This window comes from Pteropus medius, unplaced genomic scaffold (genome assembly GCF_902729225.1).
Source record: "Pteropus medius unplaced genomic scaffold, Ma_sr-lr_union100, whole genome shotgun sequence".
Classification (NCBI taxonomy): domain Eukaryota; kingdom Metazoa; phylum Chordata; class Mammalia; order Chiroptera; family Pteropodidae; genus Pteropus; species Pteropus medius.
Window position 1 is genome coordinate 17,325,748 of NW_024342467.1, and position 22,379 is coordinate 17,348,126.

The 22,379-nt window shown below is 42.7% G+C and overlaps 1 protein-coding gene across 1 annotated transcript; it reads left to right on the forward strand.

The window, feature by feature from the left end:
• The first annotated feature begins 937 nt into the window (after nucleotides 1-937).
• Nucleotides 938-16,890, forward strand: PPP1R17 (protein phosphatase 1 regulatory subunit 17). The gene is made up of 6 exons (XM_039861933.1): nucleotides 938-1,079; nucleotides 1,631-1,635; nucleotides 6,312-6,423; nucleotides 9,510-9,662; nucleotides 10,914-11,066; nucleotides 16,805-16,890. The coding sequence occupies exons 1-6, from the start codon at nucleotides 938-940 to the stop codon at nucleotides 16,888-16,890; spliced, it is 651 nt and encodes a 216-aa protein (XP_039717867.1).
• Nucleotides 16,891-22,379: the final 5,489 nt, after the last annotated feature.

The window sequence follows — 22,379 nt, forward strand, 5'->3', positions numbered from 1 at the left end:
CCTATCTGTGCTGACCCCACCCGATCTTGATGCCCAGACTAGTTACACAAGCTGCTGACCCTCTAGTGAGTCTGCTTGAAACACAGACCCTTCCTCTCCATCTGACGGCAGGTCACACCCACCGCCCTTGGGTTCTGAGCCTTTCCTGGTGTGCATAAGATTCCTAATATTGGAACATTTGGTTTGGTTCCTTTGAAGAAGCATATTTTTCCCGGCCTTCACACCCCAACCTATACGGTGAAGGCTGCTTTCTTTGCTATGTGCCGTTTCTCTCTGAAATCCTCCCTTTGGTGAGCAGTACTGCAAAGGTGTCAAGAGCATGGATTTTACCATCCAATTGCCCAGTTCAAACTGTAGCTTTACCATTCACCAGTGGTGAGACTGGGAAGAGGACGGGTCAACCCTGTGCCCCAGCTTCCTCGTCAGTGGAACAGAGATGATGCCAGCAGCTTACCTCACAAAGCTGTTAAGAGGACTGAATGAGTCCGTATGTGTAGCAGAGAGTGCTTGGCACACAGGGAGCCTTATGTAAACATCAGCCATTGTTACTATTTCTCTTCTTCTCATCATAATCCTGCTCTGAGAGGCAGCAGTGGTGAGTGCAAGTACTTTGCATTTAAACTTGAATAGAAGTGTGGGTTAAAATTAGCTTGTAGCACCTTTGGGGCAAGCTGCTTAACCTCTCTGTGCCTCAGTTTCCATATTTGCAAAGTCAGGCCAAAAAAAAAACCTACTGCCTAGGGTCATCATGGGGATTAAAGGATTTAGTTGTTTGGTCTGGATTTCTCCAGCCTTGTGCACTAGGTACTCAAAGCGCAACCCTGTGTAGTGTGTTTTGTAATGGACGATTATTGCAATTGGGAGCAGTGGCTGTGAGAGTAGTTCTCTTTCTCTCTCCATCCCCCTTGCCCTGGCGCCTGAGAAACAGAGCATCCCCATGGCAACAGCGGCAGCTGGTCCCTTGATAAGAGGAGCTAGAGCCGGGCAGCAGCAGCAGCCACTGCAGCAGAGCAGCCCGCCCAGCTTCAGGCAGGACACGCGCCCTCCCTGCCCCTTCATCCCAGCACCTGCACTGATTGGTAAGTGCTTCGGATTTTCACTTGGAGAACTTTCGTGGGGAGAAAAGCAAGTTTCTGATAAGTTACAATTTCTTTATTGTTGCTGGGACAAAGGAGGCTGTAGGAAGTGGGAGGGGGGCGGGCTGCTTTCTGAAGCTGGGGCTGGGTAGGGAGCAAGAAAAGTCACCACTTTCTAATCATTTTTCCAAGGGAGCTGGAGTCCTGTGGTTCGTAAGAGCCAGAGTCCTTACAAATTAAAGTGGGGAGTTTCAAGATGAAGGGGAAGCCTTACTTTCCAAGGCTGGGAGAGTGCGCTTATCAAAAAAACCTCTCCATGCCCTACTTCAAGGAACAGTCAGTCACTTCTCCAGGAATGCTGCAAATTTAGGTCTTCCAAATGAGCAACCTTGACCTAAAACGTGGCACTTTTTGATCTGAATTCAATCCTCAGGATAAAAAGAGACATGACAAAGGCTATGAATTTTACATAACCAGAAGGCACTGTAACCAGACACCGCATTGGCCTGTGGACGTACCACCTCCTCGCTTTTTCTGCCATTGAGTAAATCCAGTCCTGATTACTTTGGGGAAATTCTTTAGAACGCCTTACAGCTAAGCTAAGTGTCAGCTCACTCCTAAGAAGCAGCATTACCATACTCTGAAGACCTAGCAATGGGTGTCTGCAGTTGGTTTATACCTTGTATTGTTCTGATCTCATCATTAGCTTCAGAAAAGGCCAGAGATGGGACGAGGAGATGATTCTAATCGTTTAACTTAGATATGCATGCTAAAAATCACAAGAGAAGGATTGAAAGAGCAAAGAAGGCGACTCACACTTCTTACACTGTTAGTGTGTGTGCTAGGATCTGAGCTGGGAGCTTTATACACACTGTGTCATTCATATTCTCAACAATTCTGCCTATTTTACAGATGTGAAAACTAAGTTTCTAAGAGGACATATAACTTTCCCAAGTTCACCCAGCTGGCGCGGGGACCATTCCCTAACATTTGTTTCTCCCTCACATTGCCGCCCAGCATCAAATGCTGCAGTCACTGAGGAATTTTCTGTCCATGAATTAAACTGTGTATTCGAACACCCAACTGAGAAATCTACTCAATTTTAAGAGAAAGAACAAAATGCTCGGACTGGCCTCTGACCTCAGAGTGAACTGACCCATCTTTTAGCTGCAGAAATAGCACTACTATCTGAACTAGTCATTGGCTCCGAGCTAGTGGAGGTAACCTCCCCAACATGTATCCTCAGCTTTCCTGCAGGCCGCTCTGGGTCCCTGTCCTTCGGCACCTCAGTGCCGTTCCTTCTACAGCACTCAGTGCCTCGGACCTTACAGTTCCAGTTCTCAAGAGAAAGTGACCTATGTCATTAATAATTCCTGTATATTACATTAGTTAATATATTTCCTCTCTCAGAGATATTTGTTTTACAAGCATCTCTCTGTGGGGGAAAAAACAAACAAACATGGGGAGGGTTTCAAATGTAAGAATTAGCAAGAAGAAGTTGCAAGAATTTAGCATTGGAGGCCTAAAAACTTCCTCAAACCCCTGAAATGAGTCACTTGGTCTGTTGTACATGCTACAACAAACCACCCACATTCTTTTAAACAATAACAACGGAAAAAATAGTACAGGCCCACAGGACTTTATACTTTCATTGAGAAATCTGAAATGCTCTGAAAACCAAAAGTTTGTTGTTGTTGTTGTCGCTGCTGTTGTTGTTACTGTTGTTAGGTCCGAGATCAATTCATTTGGTAGCAAAATGTGACCTAAAAGGATACAAATCTTTTTGTAGTCTTTAGTTAAGTCATTTAGTGCAAATATTCATATTTTGCCACAAAAGTAATACATGCGATTGTGGTGCTTCCTGAGACCCCTCTGGGGTGTTGTAATACAAATTTCCTGATGTCTACAGCACATGTGTGGCCCAAGGCTTTTCGGATGAGGGTGAGCAGGCCAACATCGACACAGTGGCAGTCCAAATTGTCACTGTGTGAGTTTTAAAACTCAGAGACTACAAGGAAGCAATAAACTGCAAGCGAGTATTAAAGGGTCACAAATCTCTGTACTAGAGAACAGTTATGAGACACACCCAAAGCATCTCTTAAGGCTCTCACCCTTTGGTTAGAATCCGAAGACCCAGAGGAGCAGGTATTTAGGCATGAAAGAACAAGCAGGCGCTTCAGAAAGTTCCCAAATTACAATGAGCTGCTGAGGGAGATGATGAAACCTTCCCAGGGCAGCATGACAGGGAACAGTGTCCCTTCCCTGGTGCTTGTGGTGGAAACTGAATTAAAGAGAGAAATGCAAGGACAAATCAGGAATAGGAAGTAGAAGCATTCAGTTTCTTAGTTCAAGAATTAGAGCAGCTCCTGTCTTACAGTGGCTCAGTCTTCCTCTGAGGATAGTCTTACCCCTTCTCACTGAGGATAGAAATGGAGAGTGGGTAAGGAGATGGGGGCGTCTCATGCTAACACTCAACAAGCAGGTAAAATGACTGCTATTAATAAGACGATGCTAAACTCCAAATATCCCTTTCCTCCCCTTACTTGTTCTTTACTTTATGTAAAGGTTTTCTGCCAAGAAGATCGTAATGACATCATCTGCAATAAAAGTGTCATCTAATCCCAGGGGCAAAACATATCCCTGCCTAGCATGGAGTAGTTTTATAATGGAAAATCCCAAATCTGAAAATCATCTCTCAGCCCCCCTAGCAGAGGCTTGCCAGTTCACCGCCATCATTCTTTCATTCCTGCTGATTTAAAATAGTGTTGCTTCCCCCACAGACAGTAGGTGCTAACCTGGGAGGAAGCATGTGTCAGTTTTGTGACTAATAACTGGATACCCCTGCCTTGTCCAGGGACTTCTACTACTTGCACAGTTTATCTCCCAAGAGCCGTCTCCTCTCAAGTTCAGAATAGCAATAGCCATTTTGCTCAGATAAGGGCTGGTTGTCCCATGGTTCAATAGCTAGATGAAAATGAAAGATTCAATGGCTTTTTAGAATTTTTCAATTATACGCCTGGTCTTCATTAGTCTGCATCACAATGTTACATAACAATGACTGTCACTTACTCAAGTGCCTACAATATGCAACGCAAGAAGCTATCTTATTTAATCTTCATAGTGATTCTACAAGACAGATACTATCATCTTTGTATGACAGATAAGAAACTGAGGGTAAGAAGGGGGAGGAAGGGTTCAGAAAGGGACTTGTGTCCCTGGGCGTCAGTCTAGGTGCACAAAGGTGCTAGCCTTTGCAAATTCCATCATAGCAGCAATCGGTTGTATGGAGAAAGGGAATAAGTGATGACATTCCACTTAGGCACCATTTACTCTCACTATATCATTAAGATTTAGCTACTTCATCAAAGTCACATGGCCTTTTAGTTAAGGAGCTCTGATTTAACCAAGATCTATTCGGCTTGAAAGCTCAGGTTTAAATTAAATAACCATCTATTGAGCACACGGGAGCAACCATATGATCTAAGTATAAAGAAGAGTTACCGTAGGTTGGAGAGATGAAGAGGGGTACTATTGTCAGACAGGACCTGGAGTAGAAGGTAGAAGGCCTGATGTCAAATGATGACTCTGACTCTAAGTGTGTGACTAATGGTAGGGCATTTGAACCACTTTGAGCCTCAGTTGCTTCTGGAGAATGAATACTTTGACCAGGTTCTCAATGGGGTGATTTTCAGCACAAAGTCTATGACAGAGCTAGTGTTTCTGCCCAAAGAGGAGGAAGATTGGTTATGTAGGTGCACAGCCCGTGTTCAGGGCTGTAACTTTGCCTCTAGTCCTCAGCACTGAGCCCACTTGTCCTGAGAGAGGGTCCCACAGCTTACCTCTCCATTCAAGCAGGTGGGGGCTGGCCATCCAAGTTAACAGCATACATGGTCCCAGGGAGTTGGAAGGCTCTGTACAAACACTAAACACAATGGTCTAAATTGATTTCTGCTGAAATCACTCAGTATCATCAGTCTCCTCAGAATGACACTAAAAGCCAGGCTCAAGTAATCCGTTAATGGCTCCATCTGCTACACAATGATCTCAGCCTGTAGGGGGAGAGGCTCTCTAGCCATCCCTGAAAAAAACTGGCTTACTCCACGTAAGACAACAGAGTTGAACTAATTCTATGAGCTCAAAATGTTAACAAAGGCTGGTCTGAGTTCACCTGCGTGCCCCGGATCCAAGGATCAAGAAGAGAGGATCAACTGGGTCCTTTTAATCTTATTCCTCTCCAATCATTCTTGCTATGGTAGGACATGAGTAAAAAATTATCCGAAAGAAATTCAAGTAGCAGAAACCAGGCAGACTATACTGAAGATTTTCTACAAATCTCAACTAATGCATCTTTCATTCAGACCTGACACATGTCCATTCTGGATTTACACTTCTCCTGGACAATTGCTACAACTAATAACTCTGAAAAGCTTAATGGATTTGTGGTCTAGGGAAAATGGGAGATGGGGGATGGGGGAAGGGAAGAGGAAACAGACTTGCTTTATTGTCAGAAATCTCTAAGGAGAAAATAATAAAGATCTATTTCAAGACCTAGATCTGTCCCTACCACCTCTCTACCACCATCATCATATGCATAGGGAGGTCTCATTACTTTATAGCTACAGGATGTAATGGTTGAAAAGCAGAAGCCTTGTTCAATTAGGACTCAACAAATTCACTATATTTTTAAGAGATTTGAGTATCTAGTGGAAGTCTGCAGAAGTAGATTTAGATCCAGGTTTGGCAACTTAGTAGATGTGTGATTAAATAAATTAATTAGATTTTCTTAGCCTTAGTTTTCTCATCTATGAAGTAGGCCTAATCTTACTTTGCAGAACTCAACAGAGAAAATATAGGCGAGGTTTAATCAAGATTTTCTGTAACTTTCAGCTAACTCATTTGTAATTCAGACTTGACAAGTGTTCATCTTGAAACTCCCACAGTGCCTCTGAGAGAGGGCAAATATTGAATATTTGATACATGACAATTACCAATAAATCCATGGGCAAACGCGCATATACGTGTGTGTGTGACGGGTGGTAGGGGAGAGATTCATTCATTTTGGCTTAAATCTTACATTAGAGCTTCTAGTAACTCAGTAGAAGATGCAGACTAGAAATATAGGATTGAATTGGGAACATAATAATACGTGCTCAACAAATATACTCATTTAAAAAAATGAATGCATGAACAGAAGACATACTTATAAACTTGTATCTCATACTTCTGTAGTGCCACGGAATAAATACACACAGCCGCCCACCTTTGATGATGTCCACTGAGCAAATGCAGCCACTGGAGCTCTCAGAAGACAGACTGGACAAGCTTGACCCTCGTTGCAGCCACTTAGGTAAAGCTCCAGTGTGAATGTCACTAGTGGAAGTCAGAAAGCGGGGGTCTTTGCCATTCAGTTTGCAGGCAAGTCAGAAGGAGGTCCCCTGGACCCTGATAGTTTGTGTCTTCTGGTAACAGCCAACACCAGATGGACAGACAAATAAACATGGGTCTGTGGGGTCTGCCATGTAAATATTAGCTGAAGCACTGGAGAGAAGTTCATTAGAGTTAAAAAGGGAGAGAGAGGGAGAAAAGGCATTATCATCTTTTTCGGGGTCTGAAAGAGTTCCAGGCAGAGCATTTTTGAGGCAATAAATGGAATGTGGCAGTATAGCTTACAACCAGTATTTCCTAGCACACTTACATTCCATGTGCGGTGCCAATAAAATATTTCAAATATCTCTGTCTATCAAGACAGAATTTTAAATAGCCTTTTTCTGCTTTATTGTCAATCTGTTTCCTTTCCAGAACTGACTTTCTGCATAACCTTTGTAATGAAAATACCAGAAACATTTCTGCCTCTACCCATTTCTAAAAATGAGCCGCTCAGTCTTTGATGGATGGGCCTTTTGCATATTCATAGCCTTTGTTTATGCCTTGCCTGGCTATGACACCCCCACATTCTCCCCCTCCCCATTTTCCATCAAGATATTTTATATTCAAGATTTCTCCAAAAATGGGAAAATGTATAATTGAAGTAAAAGTCAGAATTGAAACAAATGTCTTGGCTGAGTTGCCTCCGGGGGTTGAATGGTGACCCATGACTAGTCCATATCCAGCCTGTTCCCCTAGAGACCCCAAAGATAGGCTACACCCACTCTGAGCAACACTCATTCATTCAAGAAATATCTATGTATATATAATATGGGAGGAAATTAACTGATTATGTGCTAACAAATCTTTAAAATTGCATTTTCACCCAAGCATTAAGTTAAATGGTCCCAAGAACCTGGCTTTAATCCTGATGCCAGCACCCACCAGCAGTGTGACCTTCGACCTTCTAAACCTCAGTTTCCTCATCTGCAAATTGGGGATAGGAGTACACCTTCCTTGTAGCCTTGGTTTGAGAACCAAAAGAGATAATGTGTTCAGGATAATATGAATATTTAGCAACTGGTAAAAACACAGGCATTGACAAATCAGAGAAGATATTGGTCCATCCCACATACCAGAATGATGTGAAATCACATAGTACAATCTCAATAAATGTGTATTAAATTGAAATGATGAAATAGCAACTAATAAAATATTTTAGGTGAAAGGAAATAATTTGCTACTAGTAAATATGGCGCTATTTGATATTTTTGGTTATGCATTGTGATCTTTTGATGACAGCCATAATGATGTATGGTTACTAAATATTTCTGATGTTCAGTTCCTTGTATGTATTGGGTTTTCTAAAACAAGGGATCGTCCAGATCATCCACTAAACCACATGCAACTTGAAATCAAGGACCATTTTTACTTGTCCTTTTAGTCCTAGAGTCTAGCTCAAGGCCTGGCATAAAATATCCAACATTTTTTTAATAAATAAATGAATGAATGACACAGGTTATATCTAGACCCACAAAACTGAAGTGAAAACACAAAGAGCTTTATTGCCTTATAGCTTCTTTGAATCCTAACAGAATAGCTCCTTACACATAATACGTTTGACTTCATTCACTCGAGCATATATTCAGTAAATATTTACTCATCATTGCTAACAAGACACAACACAAGATACCTGTCAGCAAAGAGGGCAAAGAAAACGTATGCGGAAATAATAACTAAATTATCTTTTAAAGGTGTTATGTGAGCAAAAATGCTGTCAGTATTCAGAAAACAACAATGAACACCCAGGACGGGTTAATATAGTAGGACTTATAAAGATGGGAAGCTTTCCTCTGGGCCCAGTGGAACGTGTTAGGGGGTGAGCGATGGCCAAAGTGAACATCCGAAATGTATCAAATATATCAGATGCTTTACCAGCCTTAGCAAATTTAGTTCTGTCCCTCTGTCTCTCTGCCTCTGTCTCCGTCTCTCTCTGTCTCTGTCTCTCTCTCTCTCACACACACATACACACACACTCACACACACTAAAAGCTGAGAGAATATTAAAGTTCCTAGAAATTAAGGCCCAAGTTCTCAGAACTAGCAAGTGACAGAGTCAGGATTTGAACTCAGATCAGTCTAACCACCTACTCGCCATTTAATATGCATTTATAGGAAGGAGAGGCAATTAAGAATAAAATGATAAAAGCGATATAATTTTTAATCGCTGAGACGGCTCTGTCTAGAACAGGAGATCAACCATTACAGAAATGAACAGGTGCTAGAATCATGACAAAAGAGCTCAGGGGAGAGCAACGTAAACCAAAGTGTCAAGGAATAAGATGGACTAAAGAAGGTACTTCGATGGGTAAGAAGTGATCAGATTGAATGAACTATATATAATGACATGTGATGATAGATTCAGTCCTCAAAAGCTCTGGTGAGGTAATACAGGGGACTGAAAAGAGTAAAGTGATAAATAAGAAGACAAGAGGAACTTGGGTTAAGATACGGGGCAAATAGAAGAATTGCAGAGCCAGGACAGTGAAAAGGCCAACACTGAAGCCCCAGTGTCAATCATCGTTGTGACTTGCCTGGCCACAGAAGTGAAGGCGAGTGAGTAATTTCCTGAGGACCCAATATAAGACCCAAGAGAGCATAAGGCTTCTACCAGCCCTTGGAGGCTCCAAAGAGAGCAAGCCTTGAGCAGAGGACATGGAGAAGGAGTGCTTAGCGCAGAAAACCTATTCTCCCATCAGCGATGTAACTCAAACCCACTCCACGGCTTGCTTAATGATGTTTTAAAGTTCCTCTTTGCCTTGGGTATTCATCCCATTTGAGTTCTCTTTATTTGGAGTTTTACGGAATTCTACTTTTCCATTTTAGTATAGGTATTTATGCAAGGCTACTAAAATTCTCTGTAGAAGAAGCCAAAATAAATAAATATTTTTCTTTTTTCAGACCAATGGCTTCTGCCCCTTTCATCAGGTAGAATTGGAAACCAACCGGTTTGTGACGAGGTCCTTACTCATTCATGTTGTCTTTTTCTTTGCATCCCGTCGAAATCAGATGATCTTTCAGACCAGTTCATTAAGGACTGTGAACTCAAAAAGAAGCCAAGAAAGGGGAAAAATGTACAGGTCGCCCTGAACATCGAGTCAGACCAAAAAAAACCAAGGAGGAAAGATACACCAGCGCTGCACATCCCACCATTTATACCAGGTAATGGACGATGAGGTCAGTTTGCACATCTGTAAAGGGAACTGCTTGCCACTGGAGAACATTGGTCTTGCCATTTTTTCCTTAAAAGCGTGGCTGTTTTTTTAATCAATGGTACAATATCTGCATAACACAATACAGGTTTAGTTTTCACTCACCAAGGTGGAAGTTTGGAGTGAAGGGTGGCAGGCTCTGCTCCAAACGGTCATTCAGGGACTCAGGCTGATGGAGGTTGAGACGTCATCAGCACATGGCTTCCAGAGTCACCACACGCATCAGCATCCTGTAGGCACAAGGGAGACAGAGGGAGGACTGACAAGCCCGTAAGTGGCACACATGACTTCTGTCAGTCACAGACCTCACCTGACCGCAAGGGAGGCTGAGAAATGCAGCCCAGCTATGTGCTCAGGAGAAAAGCAAAATGGTTTGGTAAACAGCTAACGTGTCTCTGTAACAAGCTGGCTTGTGACATGTGGCACGCTTATTCCTGAATATTTGTTTTGTCTTATTTCCTTGTCTCCTTCCGTCCAGGCCACTTATTTAATGTCCTCTTTATTCACAGCCCACTTGGAGGGAGACAAAATAAACAGAACGCAGAGTTCTGGGAAGGACCAACGTTATCCCAATAAATTTAATTTTAAATAAATAAATAATGTAAGCACAGAAATAGCTGAAATATACATTAGGACGTAACGTCATGACGGATGCCCTTAGTTAAAGGCCCTGGAAGCTTTGTCTGGTCAGTGAATTGTGGAAAATTTATAGAGAAGTCTGTTTTCAGAGAGTTTATAAACGACAAAAATTTTCACAGGTAGAAGAGAGGTGAAACGCCAGGCAGGTAGAGGTAGGCAACTAATTAAGTCATTGAAGAGTGGGGGGCATGGCTCGCAGAGCAGCAAATAATCCGTCTCTCTGACCAGACGGACTTTGGAGGCAGACGGACCTGGGCTCCATTTCTGACACCTCAGAGCTGCGTTGCCTCGGGCTCATTTCTTTGCTTCACCTTCCTCAGACACAGGATGCTGGTAGTAGTAGTAAATTCAAACCAGGCGTGTAAAAACCTCACAAAGAAAATGTTCTCTGGTGTAGCCTCAATAGCTACTAACCCTTGTTTTTGTTTTTTTAACTGCTTTTATTAAAATAATTTGAAAAGATTTATTGGTGACCGTATACGTGCAAATATGAACATACATTCCTTGTGTATGAGGATATGTTTTTGACTCTTTTTCTCCCTTTGTTCCCCGAACTATGCAGGTGTGCTTTCAGAACACTTAATTAAAAGATATGAGGTCCAAGAGAGACATCCAAAGGGCAGAATGAGTCCAGCCCTCCATAACACTGACCTGGAACAGAAAAAGCCAAGGAGAAAAGACACACCTGCCCTGCACATGTCCCCTTTTGCAGCAGGTAAAAGAGCTGGTGCAGGCTGTCTGCAGGGGATGATGGGAACAGGTCAAGACCCTTACCATCTGGAGGTGCCGCAGGCGTGGCCTTTGTCCTGGCAATCTGTGTTGCACGGAAGTGCTCTGGGGAGGAGCAGCATTTCTTGCTGCCTTTCAGGTTTACCCTCATTTGCAGCTCCCCCAGGGCTGACATGGAGATGCGGGGAGGGTCAGAGACTTACTCATGCTTCAGCAAAACTGGTCAGATTTACCGAACCAATGCAATAGAAATGTCAGCGGGTCCTTGAGAAGACTCCCCTGCCCAGTCTTCTACCGATTATGATCCTATAGCTGATGGCTGATTCTCCCAAGGCACCTAGATATATTGTCCAAAACCTCAAAACAAGAGAAAGAAAGAGGGAGAGAGAGATTCAAAGACAATGATAGCTATCCTAATATGTGTCAATTAAACCAAGAAATCTTGCTGAGCTATGAGCACAAACCCGGGCTTGAAGGCAGCCAGTGTGTGAGGTATAATCTTTTCCCTGAGAATTTCTTGTGCAAGTTGGGAAATAAGACATGTACATTCATGATCAGAGTGTAAGACAGTGTATCGTGTGTGTGTGTGTGTGTGTGTATGTGTGTGTGTGTTTTATAGATAGTTGGTGGGGGGTGGTAGAGGAGAAAACGAACCCATGTTTATTGAGACCCTACTAAATGTTAGGGACTGAGTTTGGCATGTCCTGTGGATTTTTAAAAATCAACTGAATGACACAATAAATTAGCTATTGTTTCTCTTTACAGATAAAGAAATTGAGAATTTAAGTAACTTAGCCACTTTGAAGGCTTCTATGGATGAAATTGATGGGTGGATGGACGATTAGCTGAATGGACTAATAATGAGATGATTAGATGATACATGAATGGAGCAAATGATGCTCAAAATCAAACACTGGGGTTCTAACCCCAGGCCTGTCTCACCTGTGGGCAGTTTTTTAATTATACTATGCTATGGGTTGGACTTTTAGCGTTCTAGCAATCCAGAAGGCACACTTTAGGGAGGAGACGATATTTGGCTCTTACTATAAAACCATGCTCCCCCATTATTTCATTTAGTAAAGAAAAAAATTGAAAGACGGCTGAGAATAAGACATCATGAAGAGGCTGTCAGGAGTGCAGACAGGGTCACTGATTTCTGAAGGGCAGAACAGGCAAGGAGGCGTGGAGCATGAAGAGGCCCTTCTCTGGAGAAGCAGACCAAAGGCCAATTGGGAGGGTCTGAACCTGCCTCAGCCATGGTTCTCGCAGGTTACACGCATTCCCACCGACACCGATCCTGCAACCCATCACACGTTTCCCTCAAGCTCTGCCTCTGTCCAGGTTCCAGTCACCTCTCAAGGCTCAGCTGGCAAAAAGTCTCAGCTAACAGACCCCTCCAAGTCCAAAATGAATCTTTTCTATCCTGAACTAGCTCTGTATTAGACATGCGCATGCAAATACCAAGACTATCACTCCTTTTAGTATTGTTCTTATTGTTCTTGTTGCTTTTATCGTAGCTGTTATTTCAATTGACTTACACCAATGAATTCATGAGAACTGGCCTGTGATTGACTTATGTTGCTGGTATTGACCTTGATGTCTAGTCCAGTCCCCTCTATATAGCAATACTCCATATGTGTTTGTGTTCTTTTAATATGTTCTATTTGGCAATCACACTTCTGCAGTTCAAGTTTTCCATTAGGAGATTTATTTTTTACCCATTCTTATATTTGTTTTTTTTTGAAGTCTTTCTAAGGTAGGACTTGGTAGAGAAACAAAAACATTTGGAGAGTCACCTTAGTATACAGCATTGAACATGAGACTTAAAGTCAGAAAGGTCTAGGTCTGATCTCTGGGTCTGCTCCATTCTAGCTTTGTGACCCTGGGCAACTAACATAGACTATAAGAGTCTCCTTGGTTTCATCCATCTCTGAAAGGAGGACCATAAAATCTATCTTCTACGGTTGTTAACACAATTGAACAAAGCGTAGAAAGCACTTAGGACGTTACCAGCTTATTCAAAGACCTCAACAAATGTTAGTTCCCCTTCATTCTCCGTTCAACCTTCTATTCTTTGAGATAAGTCAAACCATTTCTAAAGGTGAGAATTTTCCTGGCCACCATGTTTTACCTCTCCACATAAACCTGCTATCTCAAGGAACTTTCTAAAATGTTGAGCTCTGTTTATCTGGCAATGGATACTACCTACATCTCAATATCTACATCCTAAGAGAGCAGCTTCCAGTTGAATAAAAAATGTTTATAAAACAGTGAAAAGTACACAGAGCTGAAGCGGGGCTGGGGCTGTATATCCACAGACTCTGTGCACATTATGGAATTCTTTGAATCAGCAAATCTCTGTGTCGTATTTACAATTATAGATCGCATTCTACGATTCTAGTTTTTATTAGCATGTTAGCTGAAACCCTTTATTTTTGAAGAGCCTTTTGGTATCTAAAGATTTGGCAGTAATTGAAATGCTAGTTAGGCTGATAAGGATAGAGCCTTCAGCAGATGTTCAGAGAAAGTCACATTGGTCCTAATAAGAGTGTAGAGAGGAACTCACAGACAAATGCACTCCAGAGACGTCTCCTCTCATTAGCCCTTGGCAAGAGAAGACTGGACAGAGATTTGCTCTTTCTTCTAAATCTCTCACTAACTAGCCCATTCCCCTAGGTTAATGAGCTCATCTGACGGGTTCCAATTGCCAGATGACTCCTCAGTGAGGAGTCATCTCAGGCTTCATCACCTGCCCAAGGTTTGCTCCCAACTTGGCCCACAGTTGCCAGGGCCCCCCATCTTGGTGGCTGCATGGCAGGGAGCATTGGATTATGATTGGTCAGCTCTGAGTAGCTGAGATCTACTTAAGAAAAAAGAAGTCGTTAGTTGCAATCTGTGCCAAAAGGAACCAGGGAAAGTAAACAAATCACAAAGCTAGAATCATTGAAGAGGGGTCTCCTGGAAAATTGGTCCATGAACTGTGAACATTTGGAGAGCAAAGTTTAGTATGCGCTTGTAGAAAGAAGACATATGTCCTTTGAAAGTGACACCTATGTCCTTCTGAGAATAGAGCATTTTCTCAGGTGTAGTTTACCTGGAGAGGTGGTATCTTAGCCTGGCTCCCTTAGATCAGAGGCACACATCTATAATCCAGGTGACCAGCTTTAGACGGTGCTCTGGGTGGGGTCATGGCCTTAAGCAGCTTGCTGCAAGGCTAACTGACCCTTGGAGACCTTGGACTGACAGCTTTGGCCTTAAAAACACACCAGCTCTAACAAGCGGCCAAGTTCCCTAAACTCCCACATAGAGAGCAGAAGGGGAGAAACTGACATTTTATAAATCCCCACTGTACTCCAGGTCCTATGCTGGATGTTAAAATATTCTGTGAGAATCTCACCATTCAGTGGGGGAGAGGAATATATTGTCCAGTGATTCCTACAATGTGAAAAGTGCTTTAACGAAGCTTTCTGTTAAGGTGCAGTGGACGCCTGAAAGGATGCTAGCCTAACTCTATCTGGGGGCATCACCCACTATGGAAGATACAAATTTTTTTCCTCCAGTTTTGTAGATGAATAAACTAAGGCTCAGATAGGTTCAGTGCTTTGCCCAAAGTTGAATGACCACCAAAGGCAGCTTTCTGGCTCTGGAGAACATTCCTTCTGCTTCCCACAAGAGAACATGCGGATCAGGACTGGGTAAACCAGAAAGACCAATGTTTGACGAAACTCGTTATCTTCAAATCACCAAACGACAGGCAGCATCGAGAATCAGAAGGTAGCAATTGTATGTAGATGCTATAAATAGATGCTAGTAATTTAAGCCTCATTCTAAGCCATGATATTCATGAAATCAAGATTTTGATGAACTACCATAATTTCTCATTATGAGGTATTAAAAATTAATGTTTATCTATACTAATACAAATGCGAGTTCACTTTCCACTTGCAGTTATTTCCCATGTCCCTGTGGAAAGCTAGCCCACTTTGGGAAGGGCTGACCTTGATTAAACAGGCTCTTCCCTTCCCTAAAACCTCAAGACTTTTTTTTCCCCCTGATACTCATGACTAGGCTTCAGGGATACCCAAAATAATCAGAGTGTTGACTGGGATCTGGACATTTTAAGGCTCTTGGTCACTTCTAATCAACCCACAGTTTGGCTTAATGGGAAGCAATATCAAGGAAGATAGAATAAAAAGTTAGCAGGCTCAGCACAGCTAACTCTGTGTTCTCCTTCCAAGGTAGCCTGAATTCCAAACAAAAATCCAAACCTCAATGCAGCTGGTCTAAGAGAAAAATGCCTCCCACTGTGTTTCGTAAGTGATTTATGCAAAAGACTTAGTTTCAGCTAGACTCTCAAAATTGTTTTCTCCTGCAATAAATATCAGCTAATTGGTTAAAGAACCCATGTGAACAAACTAGCAACTGAATCAAATGAATAGCCATCAAGATTAACACATAGTTTTTATGAATTTGCTGCTGTCGAGTGGATCCCAGGGTTGTAGAGAGGCCTCTTGTGGTACATGGCTCTCTTCCCTTAAGTTCGGATCTTTATGAAATGTTTTATGGACTGAGAGATCTCTAATTATGAGAACTTGGGGCGGTGCAGGGCGGCGGCAGGAGGCAAAACTGGCTGGCTGGCGTGAGATGACAGATGTCACAAAGGACTGATCTTGAATCACAGCTTCCTTTGTCTTTTTATTGAAATGACCCTACTTCCCAATTCACAGCATAAGCAGGACGACCCAGATCTTGGATGGCCTCTTCTGGGCTGATCAGTCTAGAAAACTGAGCTTAGGCTTCTGAATTTCACGAACCAGTAAACTTTTAAAAACAAAATATCGTGGAGCCCAACATAGGAAGAGAAGCTTTGAATTTTGCCTAGTAGGATGCTGAAAAAGCAACCATTTAACATTCCTGAAATTTCATAAAAGAAAGGAGATTTTAATTCCCATAGAAGACAAAGAATCATCTTGAAATAACAGAACAACTTTTTAAAATTGTAGCCGTCTAACTGTATGAAAAACTCAGTACACATTCCTTATTTTCTCACTTTGCTCTAAAGTATGTAAACTTTAGCTCCCAGTACTGGCGTTTAGAAATGGTGTGTTCAGAGCCTCAGCTCAATATTTTCTCCAGATGTTAGCAAAATCTGTTGAAGTTTGACTTCATGAGGCTTACCAGTTCTTTACAAAAGGAAAATAAACTAGAAAATTGTGAGAGAAAGGGAAAAACTGACTTTTAGTTGCTCGCAGATGTGGCACAGTGCTAAGCATCATTATATACTTCTTATTTAATTGTCAGAATAACCTTTGTATAAGTATTAGTGCCCCAGTTTAACACAGATAATTTAGGTATGAAGGTGTTAACTGTCTCAACACAGATGGACTGGCAGAATGAGAAATCCAAAACATTTAGAATCCAAAATTCACGTGTTGTCCATCCTGCAGAGCTGCAAGCATAAATACAGAATGTAGAGAAGAGGGTGAAGGTCTCCTCTGACTCCCTGGTCGAGAGTCCCCTGGTAACCAGAGTGTTGTCCTCATTGAGCCACAGCTCCTCTGGGAAGGCCAAATAAGGCCACCCAGCTCTCCCGCTCTCTCTCTGTTAGTTTTGCAGACACAAAAAGGTTTCTGGGTTGCCATGTTCCTGTGCATCGTGTCAATGCTGAAGGGCTAGTATTTTAATTAGAAGTGCTTAATTGCAGATCTGTGTCTTGTTTTGCAGGTGTGACACTGCTCAGGGAGGAGAAACCCAAAGTGATCATGGAAGATGACGAAAAGGATGGTGATGGTGACAAGATAGCTATTTAAAGATATTTCCCCAGAGACCACTTGTAAATAGGTTAAATTGGTTCCTTGTGGTGACCTAGAAAAAACAATAGACTTGTTTCTTCTCTCATTTTGTCATAGTCTGCTTTTAAGGTCCGGACACCTTTTCCCCAGAAGACACACTGTATCAGACTGCCAGCCACCTCCTTGCCTCTCTCTTCTTTCTTGAATCTGGTTTGTTTCTATTACCACCTCCTGAATTTTCATTTTCTAATGCAGGGAACAGGAAGCAGATCATCTTTCTAAATTAGGAGATAACAGGAAAAGCTCGAGCGTTTAGCTTCTGCATCTTCGGAATCAATTCATGGAGCAAAGAACGCGAAGAACACAGAGATCCTTAACTTCTTGGTTTATGCTGCGGGGCGGGACTTGACATCCAAACACCAGTTTGAGTGGCAGCTCCCTGTTGCCAGTTAGGGAGGTGAGGCTGCATGAGTTCTAACTCTGTGGTTGCTTTGGAGAACAAGGTCTTTTATTTCTTTCCTCCTTTCTCAAGAGTCCATGTGTCTCTGGTGACATTCTTAAGATCCTTGTAAGTGATACTCTAAAGGAGACTAGACGAGCTGGGGGACTCAACCCAGCCAGTCATGCCTTGGCTGAAAATACTGGAGGAAGACAGTGCTGAGAAGTCTGAGAAGCTTCGCAATATATTCTATTTTCTTTATTTTTAAAAGCATCTCTTAACCATGTCGTCCTGAAATTTGTAAGGTGTATCACAAGTGAACCATTACTAATGATAGTAGGTAAACTGCCAATATTTGTGATGAATTTGCTTTTAAAAAGTTAATTAAGGTCAGTGGAAGGCCATTTCTATATTTTTAGCATTCTCATTTATTTAGACCTCAATATGCTTTCCTAGATGGGAGAGAAAGATGTGGTGTTAGCGAGTGAGCGAGAGTCTGTACAGAATTCCTGCCCCAGTCTGCAATCAATGGGTATGGTAGGAAAGCTTTGCACAAGGGCCTCATCCACCAAGTGATAGACATGGGGAAAGGCCAAGTTTATTGTTCAACGGTAGAAAGCTGGATATTTGAACAGATCTTGACTAAAAGTGATCACCTGAAAGTTCTGCATAAACCCTGTCTCCAACTCTTTGGTGATATCTTCTGTCTTTCTGTCCTTCTCACAACTGTGGAGAAGATGCAGGACCCTGCTGGTAACAAAGATGCTTCTCACCATATCTCAGTGTCCTGGTGCATTCCTCCTAAAAATACTCTATGGACTTATAATTACAAAGAGAAGAAGTTGCAAAAGAGACTCAGGATTGGTTGGTTGATTTGTTTTTGATCCACAGAGGTTTAAAAATGTTTGAATAAGCTGTTTCTATTTAACAAGCTACTAAGGAGAATTTACATAAAATTCTTAATTTGCAGATTCTCTTGGAAAAACACTGCAAGATCTGGCAACCCTAGGCCTGACTAAAAGCATGGCCCTGAGTGCCCGGGGCCCTTTAGAAGGAACATGTGTTCTCCACTTGCCATGTGCCATGCCTGGCAACAGGTACCCACGGGCTTCACCTTTGAGTTCAGAGCCCCTGGTGAAGACCTACCTACACTTTGTGTCCCTAACGACCTCTCCCCTCTCTGATCCCAGTGCTCCCACTGATGGCCCCAATCACAGCTTCGGGAAGAAGGGAATAAGACTGTGGCCAGGCCGTTGGTTGAGGTATAAGTGGTGAAACAGTCCACCATAAAGTCTAAGAAGCCAAGAGCATTTACATGTATGTGGATGATAGGACTTTATCACTACCAGAAGCAATTTTTTTACCAAGGGTTTCTTACTAAGAAAATACAGATTTGCAGGACAAGCACAAGGCACTCTAGCAGCCATGCCCTCATGGTGTGCTCAGTAAACTCACAAGAGGCTCAAAAAAGTGCACCCACCACCACCACCACACACATCATTTCTGACTTCCCAGGGTCGGGTGGAAAGTAGACCAGCCGTTGTAGAGACAAAAACCTCTGAGTCTGTTGTTTTGATCTTGAAAATGAGAATAATAATCCCTGCTTGGTCTTTATAGTTTGAGAATCAAATGAGATAATGAATGGCAAAGCCCCACCCATCTGTAACAGGATAATTGTAAGATACCTTCAGAGGGTAAACTGTGCCTTTTCTGGTGCCAAATCCATATCGCCTGGGTATTAAATAGGTAGCAATCATGTGGACTTTATTCACAGCATCTCTCAAAAGCAAGGAGACCCCATCACTTCTGCTGACTTAACTAAAGAACAGCCCTCTTCTTTCTGGGAAAATGGTCTTCAGCCTCAAACGAGCGCTCACAGATGATGAGGGGCAAAACCATTCGGAACCCCTAACCAGCCTTGGATACAACTGGGGTGATCTGGATGGAAGCTGAATCTCCCTCACTTCCCTTGATGCATGTGACCCTTTTCTGGGCAGGTAAACTAGATGTTTAATAATGACGATTACATTCCAATTAAAATAGTGCTCCATACATTGTGAATCACTTCCCTCTAATCAAATAATAGTCGTATTAAGAAAATAAAAACATTACATGGTACCCCATTCAGAAAGAAGGCCCAAATTAAAGGCGCTCCAATAGAACTGGGGACCAGTTGGCCATTTGTTCATTCTGAAGCCATCTACCCCAACCCCAGGCTACCGGAGATGAGAAGACACTACACATGAGACTCTCAGCTCTCTTTCAAAAGCTACACACAGGACTGGCCCCTTTCTTAAATCCAGAGCCTCTTTAAAAGCTGCTGCCTGAGATCACACAGCCAACTTCTAATGCTTAATTGTCACTTGGAGAAGCTGGCATCGAAGGATCAAGACAGAACCATAAAGGACTCAAGTAGTGTTTCCCTTTAAACACAATTAAGTGTTTTCTTCCCTCCCTGCAACCTGTGTTGTCCAAGTTGGTTTCTTAAAACAAAGACTGAGTGAGGTAGCATGCAGTTATGAAAATAAATTAGTCAAGCAATTATTTTTTCCTAGCTGAGAATAGGAGGCTAGTCACATGATGGATTATGCAGAATCTCTGTCATCTTGTGTAAATGAGGCTCCCTCGCCACTTGTAATTTGTAAGTTGTGAAACTGTTGCTCAGAAAACTCCCCAAGGCACTGAATGAATGAATGAATGAATGAACTTAATGGAGGAACTGCGAATACTCTCCTCCTGGACTCCTGGATGTACACTTGCCTTTGAACTGGCTTATCATCTCTACAGAGGTTCAGAACACCCTAACGACCATAGTTTCTGACCCCCTGAATCAGGGCAGAAGATTCTGCACAGATAAATATATTTTGGGGGAAAACAGTCTACTATTTTAAATCAACTCTGTCCCAGAAAATCCAAGATATCGCTGACCTTTCTCAAAAAGAAAGGGCTGGGTACTTCCTACCTACAGTAGCAGGTCCTTCCTGCAAGGTGAGATGCGTCCGCTTCCAGGACACTTGCTGAGAAGAAGAGACAGAAAATGGAAGACAGTTGTGCTCCTCCTAACCGATGTCACTCCATCGGATGCCAGATGTGAACTGTGAGTGTTGGATGAAAGCAGTAAACTTCGAATTCTCATGTTCTCATAACTATGCGTTAGAACTCCAGAAGAGCAATATATACTTTAATGTTGATCAACTAAGTCGTACATAAACTGTATTTAAAATTCTAATGTCCTTCCTTGAAAGGAAAAGCGTGCTCTGAGCCTTGGCATTTGATCAACGTTTTTCTTCTATCATCTCATCTGATACTCAAAAGCAATCGTAAGAAGCTAAATTACCAGAGAAATTGACTCGGATGGGAAGCCAAGACAGAAACTCACATCCCCGAACTCCTAGCCCAGTGCTGTTCGTATAGTATAGAACTGCTTCAAAACTCCCCCACATAAGCAGGGTCCAGAGGAGAGAGAAGGTTAAAGAGGGAGGTTTTCCAGTGATCTAGGAGGGACTGAATTATATAAGTGGTTCCTCTTAGTGACTTTTCTCTGCCCTCTCTGTGGAGATTGTTTTTGAACGAGTAAGTACATAAATACATATGTTCAACTTCTTGACACCTTAATCATTTCTAGCAGACCCTATGTTTTTGGGGAGGGATCAGGTTATTTTTGTCTTCCCACTCCACTCCATCCCCCCATCATCCATTCTTTACTTTGCGGCTGAATGACATTTTTCAACCCACAAATCTGACCATGTCGGACTCCTCCTCAATGTCTTCTCACTACTTACAATAAAAGCAAAGATCTCAAGCCTGGGCTAGCTCACTCCTCCATCCTCTGTGGAGCGTTGACCGTGACACTGGCCTCCTGTGCAGCGTTCAGCCTTCCACAGTGGCCTTCCCGCCACTGCCAAGGACACTCCTTTCCCTTCCCTCCCACCCACACCCCTGCCCCTGGCCCCACGATGCCCAGTGCCTCTGGCTCATTCTTCACAGCTCAGGAAAATGCCACTTCTCCGAGAAGACTCTCACCTCTTCGCCAGGCCGGGTTAGAGAACTCGCATGTTCTCTGACCGCCATGCCTTTTCTTCCACAGTCCTTCTTGCTTTTCACGATCATTTGTGACACTGATTAATGGCTGTCTCTTTGCTGTTGCGTGAGGCCCACGAATACAGGGATTGTGTCTGGTTTTGCATTACTTATTCCCTATACCTGGCATAGAGTTCAGTATCATGTAATGAGGCAGAAACATGAGTGAGTGAGTGAGTGAGTGAGTGAGTGAGTGAGTGAGTGATTCAGTCAGTCAGTCAGTCAGTCAGTCAGTGAATAAACTTTGTAAGAAGCCAAGCCTGATAGTGCAAGGTTGCCATGCCACCTGCCAAAGTGGAGGAACGCAGGTTACTAACTCCTGCAGTAGACCAGGTAGTCACCACTGAGCCGCATGCGCACATCAGCCCCAGCAAGCTGGTCTGCTTCCTGGACCCCAGGTCTTCCCCATAGTGCCAGGGGCTTCTCTCAGTCAGCAGCCCACTTCACCAAGAATGGAATTTCTTGTTATCCAGTCCTCCTCCCCTGAGGAGTCTATGGGAGTCAGAGAGAAGCAGGGGCAGCTGTCCAGTGACCTGAGGGTGTGAGTGTCCTGGCTTAGGAGTGTCATAGTCGGTGAAGGTGAGGACCTCACAGATGCTGGAGTTGGGGAGCTTCAGCGTGAGGTATTGAGAAGGGTAGCTGCACCCCAGCATCTAAGGCTTCTGCTTTGTAAGATGCTGCGTTATCACGTGTTTGCTCACCCTAGTGGTTACGCAGTATGAGGAGAAAATGTCAATTGTCATTGACTTTTGAAAACTAAAAAAATGTCAAGAGAAAACCTAAAATGTTGGTTTGACCATGTAAAAATATTATAATTTCAATTACAGCCATTTGTGGAAATAATTTCTTATTCACATGTAATATTATTATTACAATAGAAATTAGGTTCCTCAGTATGTGTTTTGTTTGTTTGTTTGTTTGTTTTCTAATCATTGAAGGATCCTCTTTGTTTTTTGACTCCATGGCTCATAGCTTTGGCTGGGATGCC

Excerpts from the sequence above, each read along its gene's own strand:
- PPP1R17 (XM_039861933.1), top strand. The coding sequence starts at position 938 with ATGGCAACAGCGGCAGCTGGTCCCTTGATAAGAGGAGCTAGAGCCGGG. Across the intron at positions 6,424-9,509 it reads CCCTCGTTGCAGCCACTTAG|ATGATCTTTCAGACCAGTTC; the intron begins GTAAAGCTCCAG and ends CGTCGAAATCAG. Across the intron at positions 11,067-16,804 it reads CATGTCCCCTTTTGCAGCAG|GTGTGACACTGCTCAGGGAG; the intron begins GTAAAAGAGCTG and ends CTTGTTTTGCAG.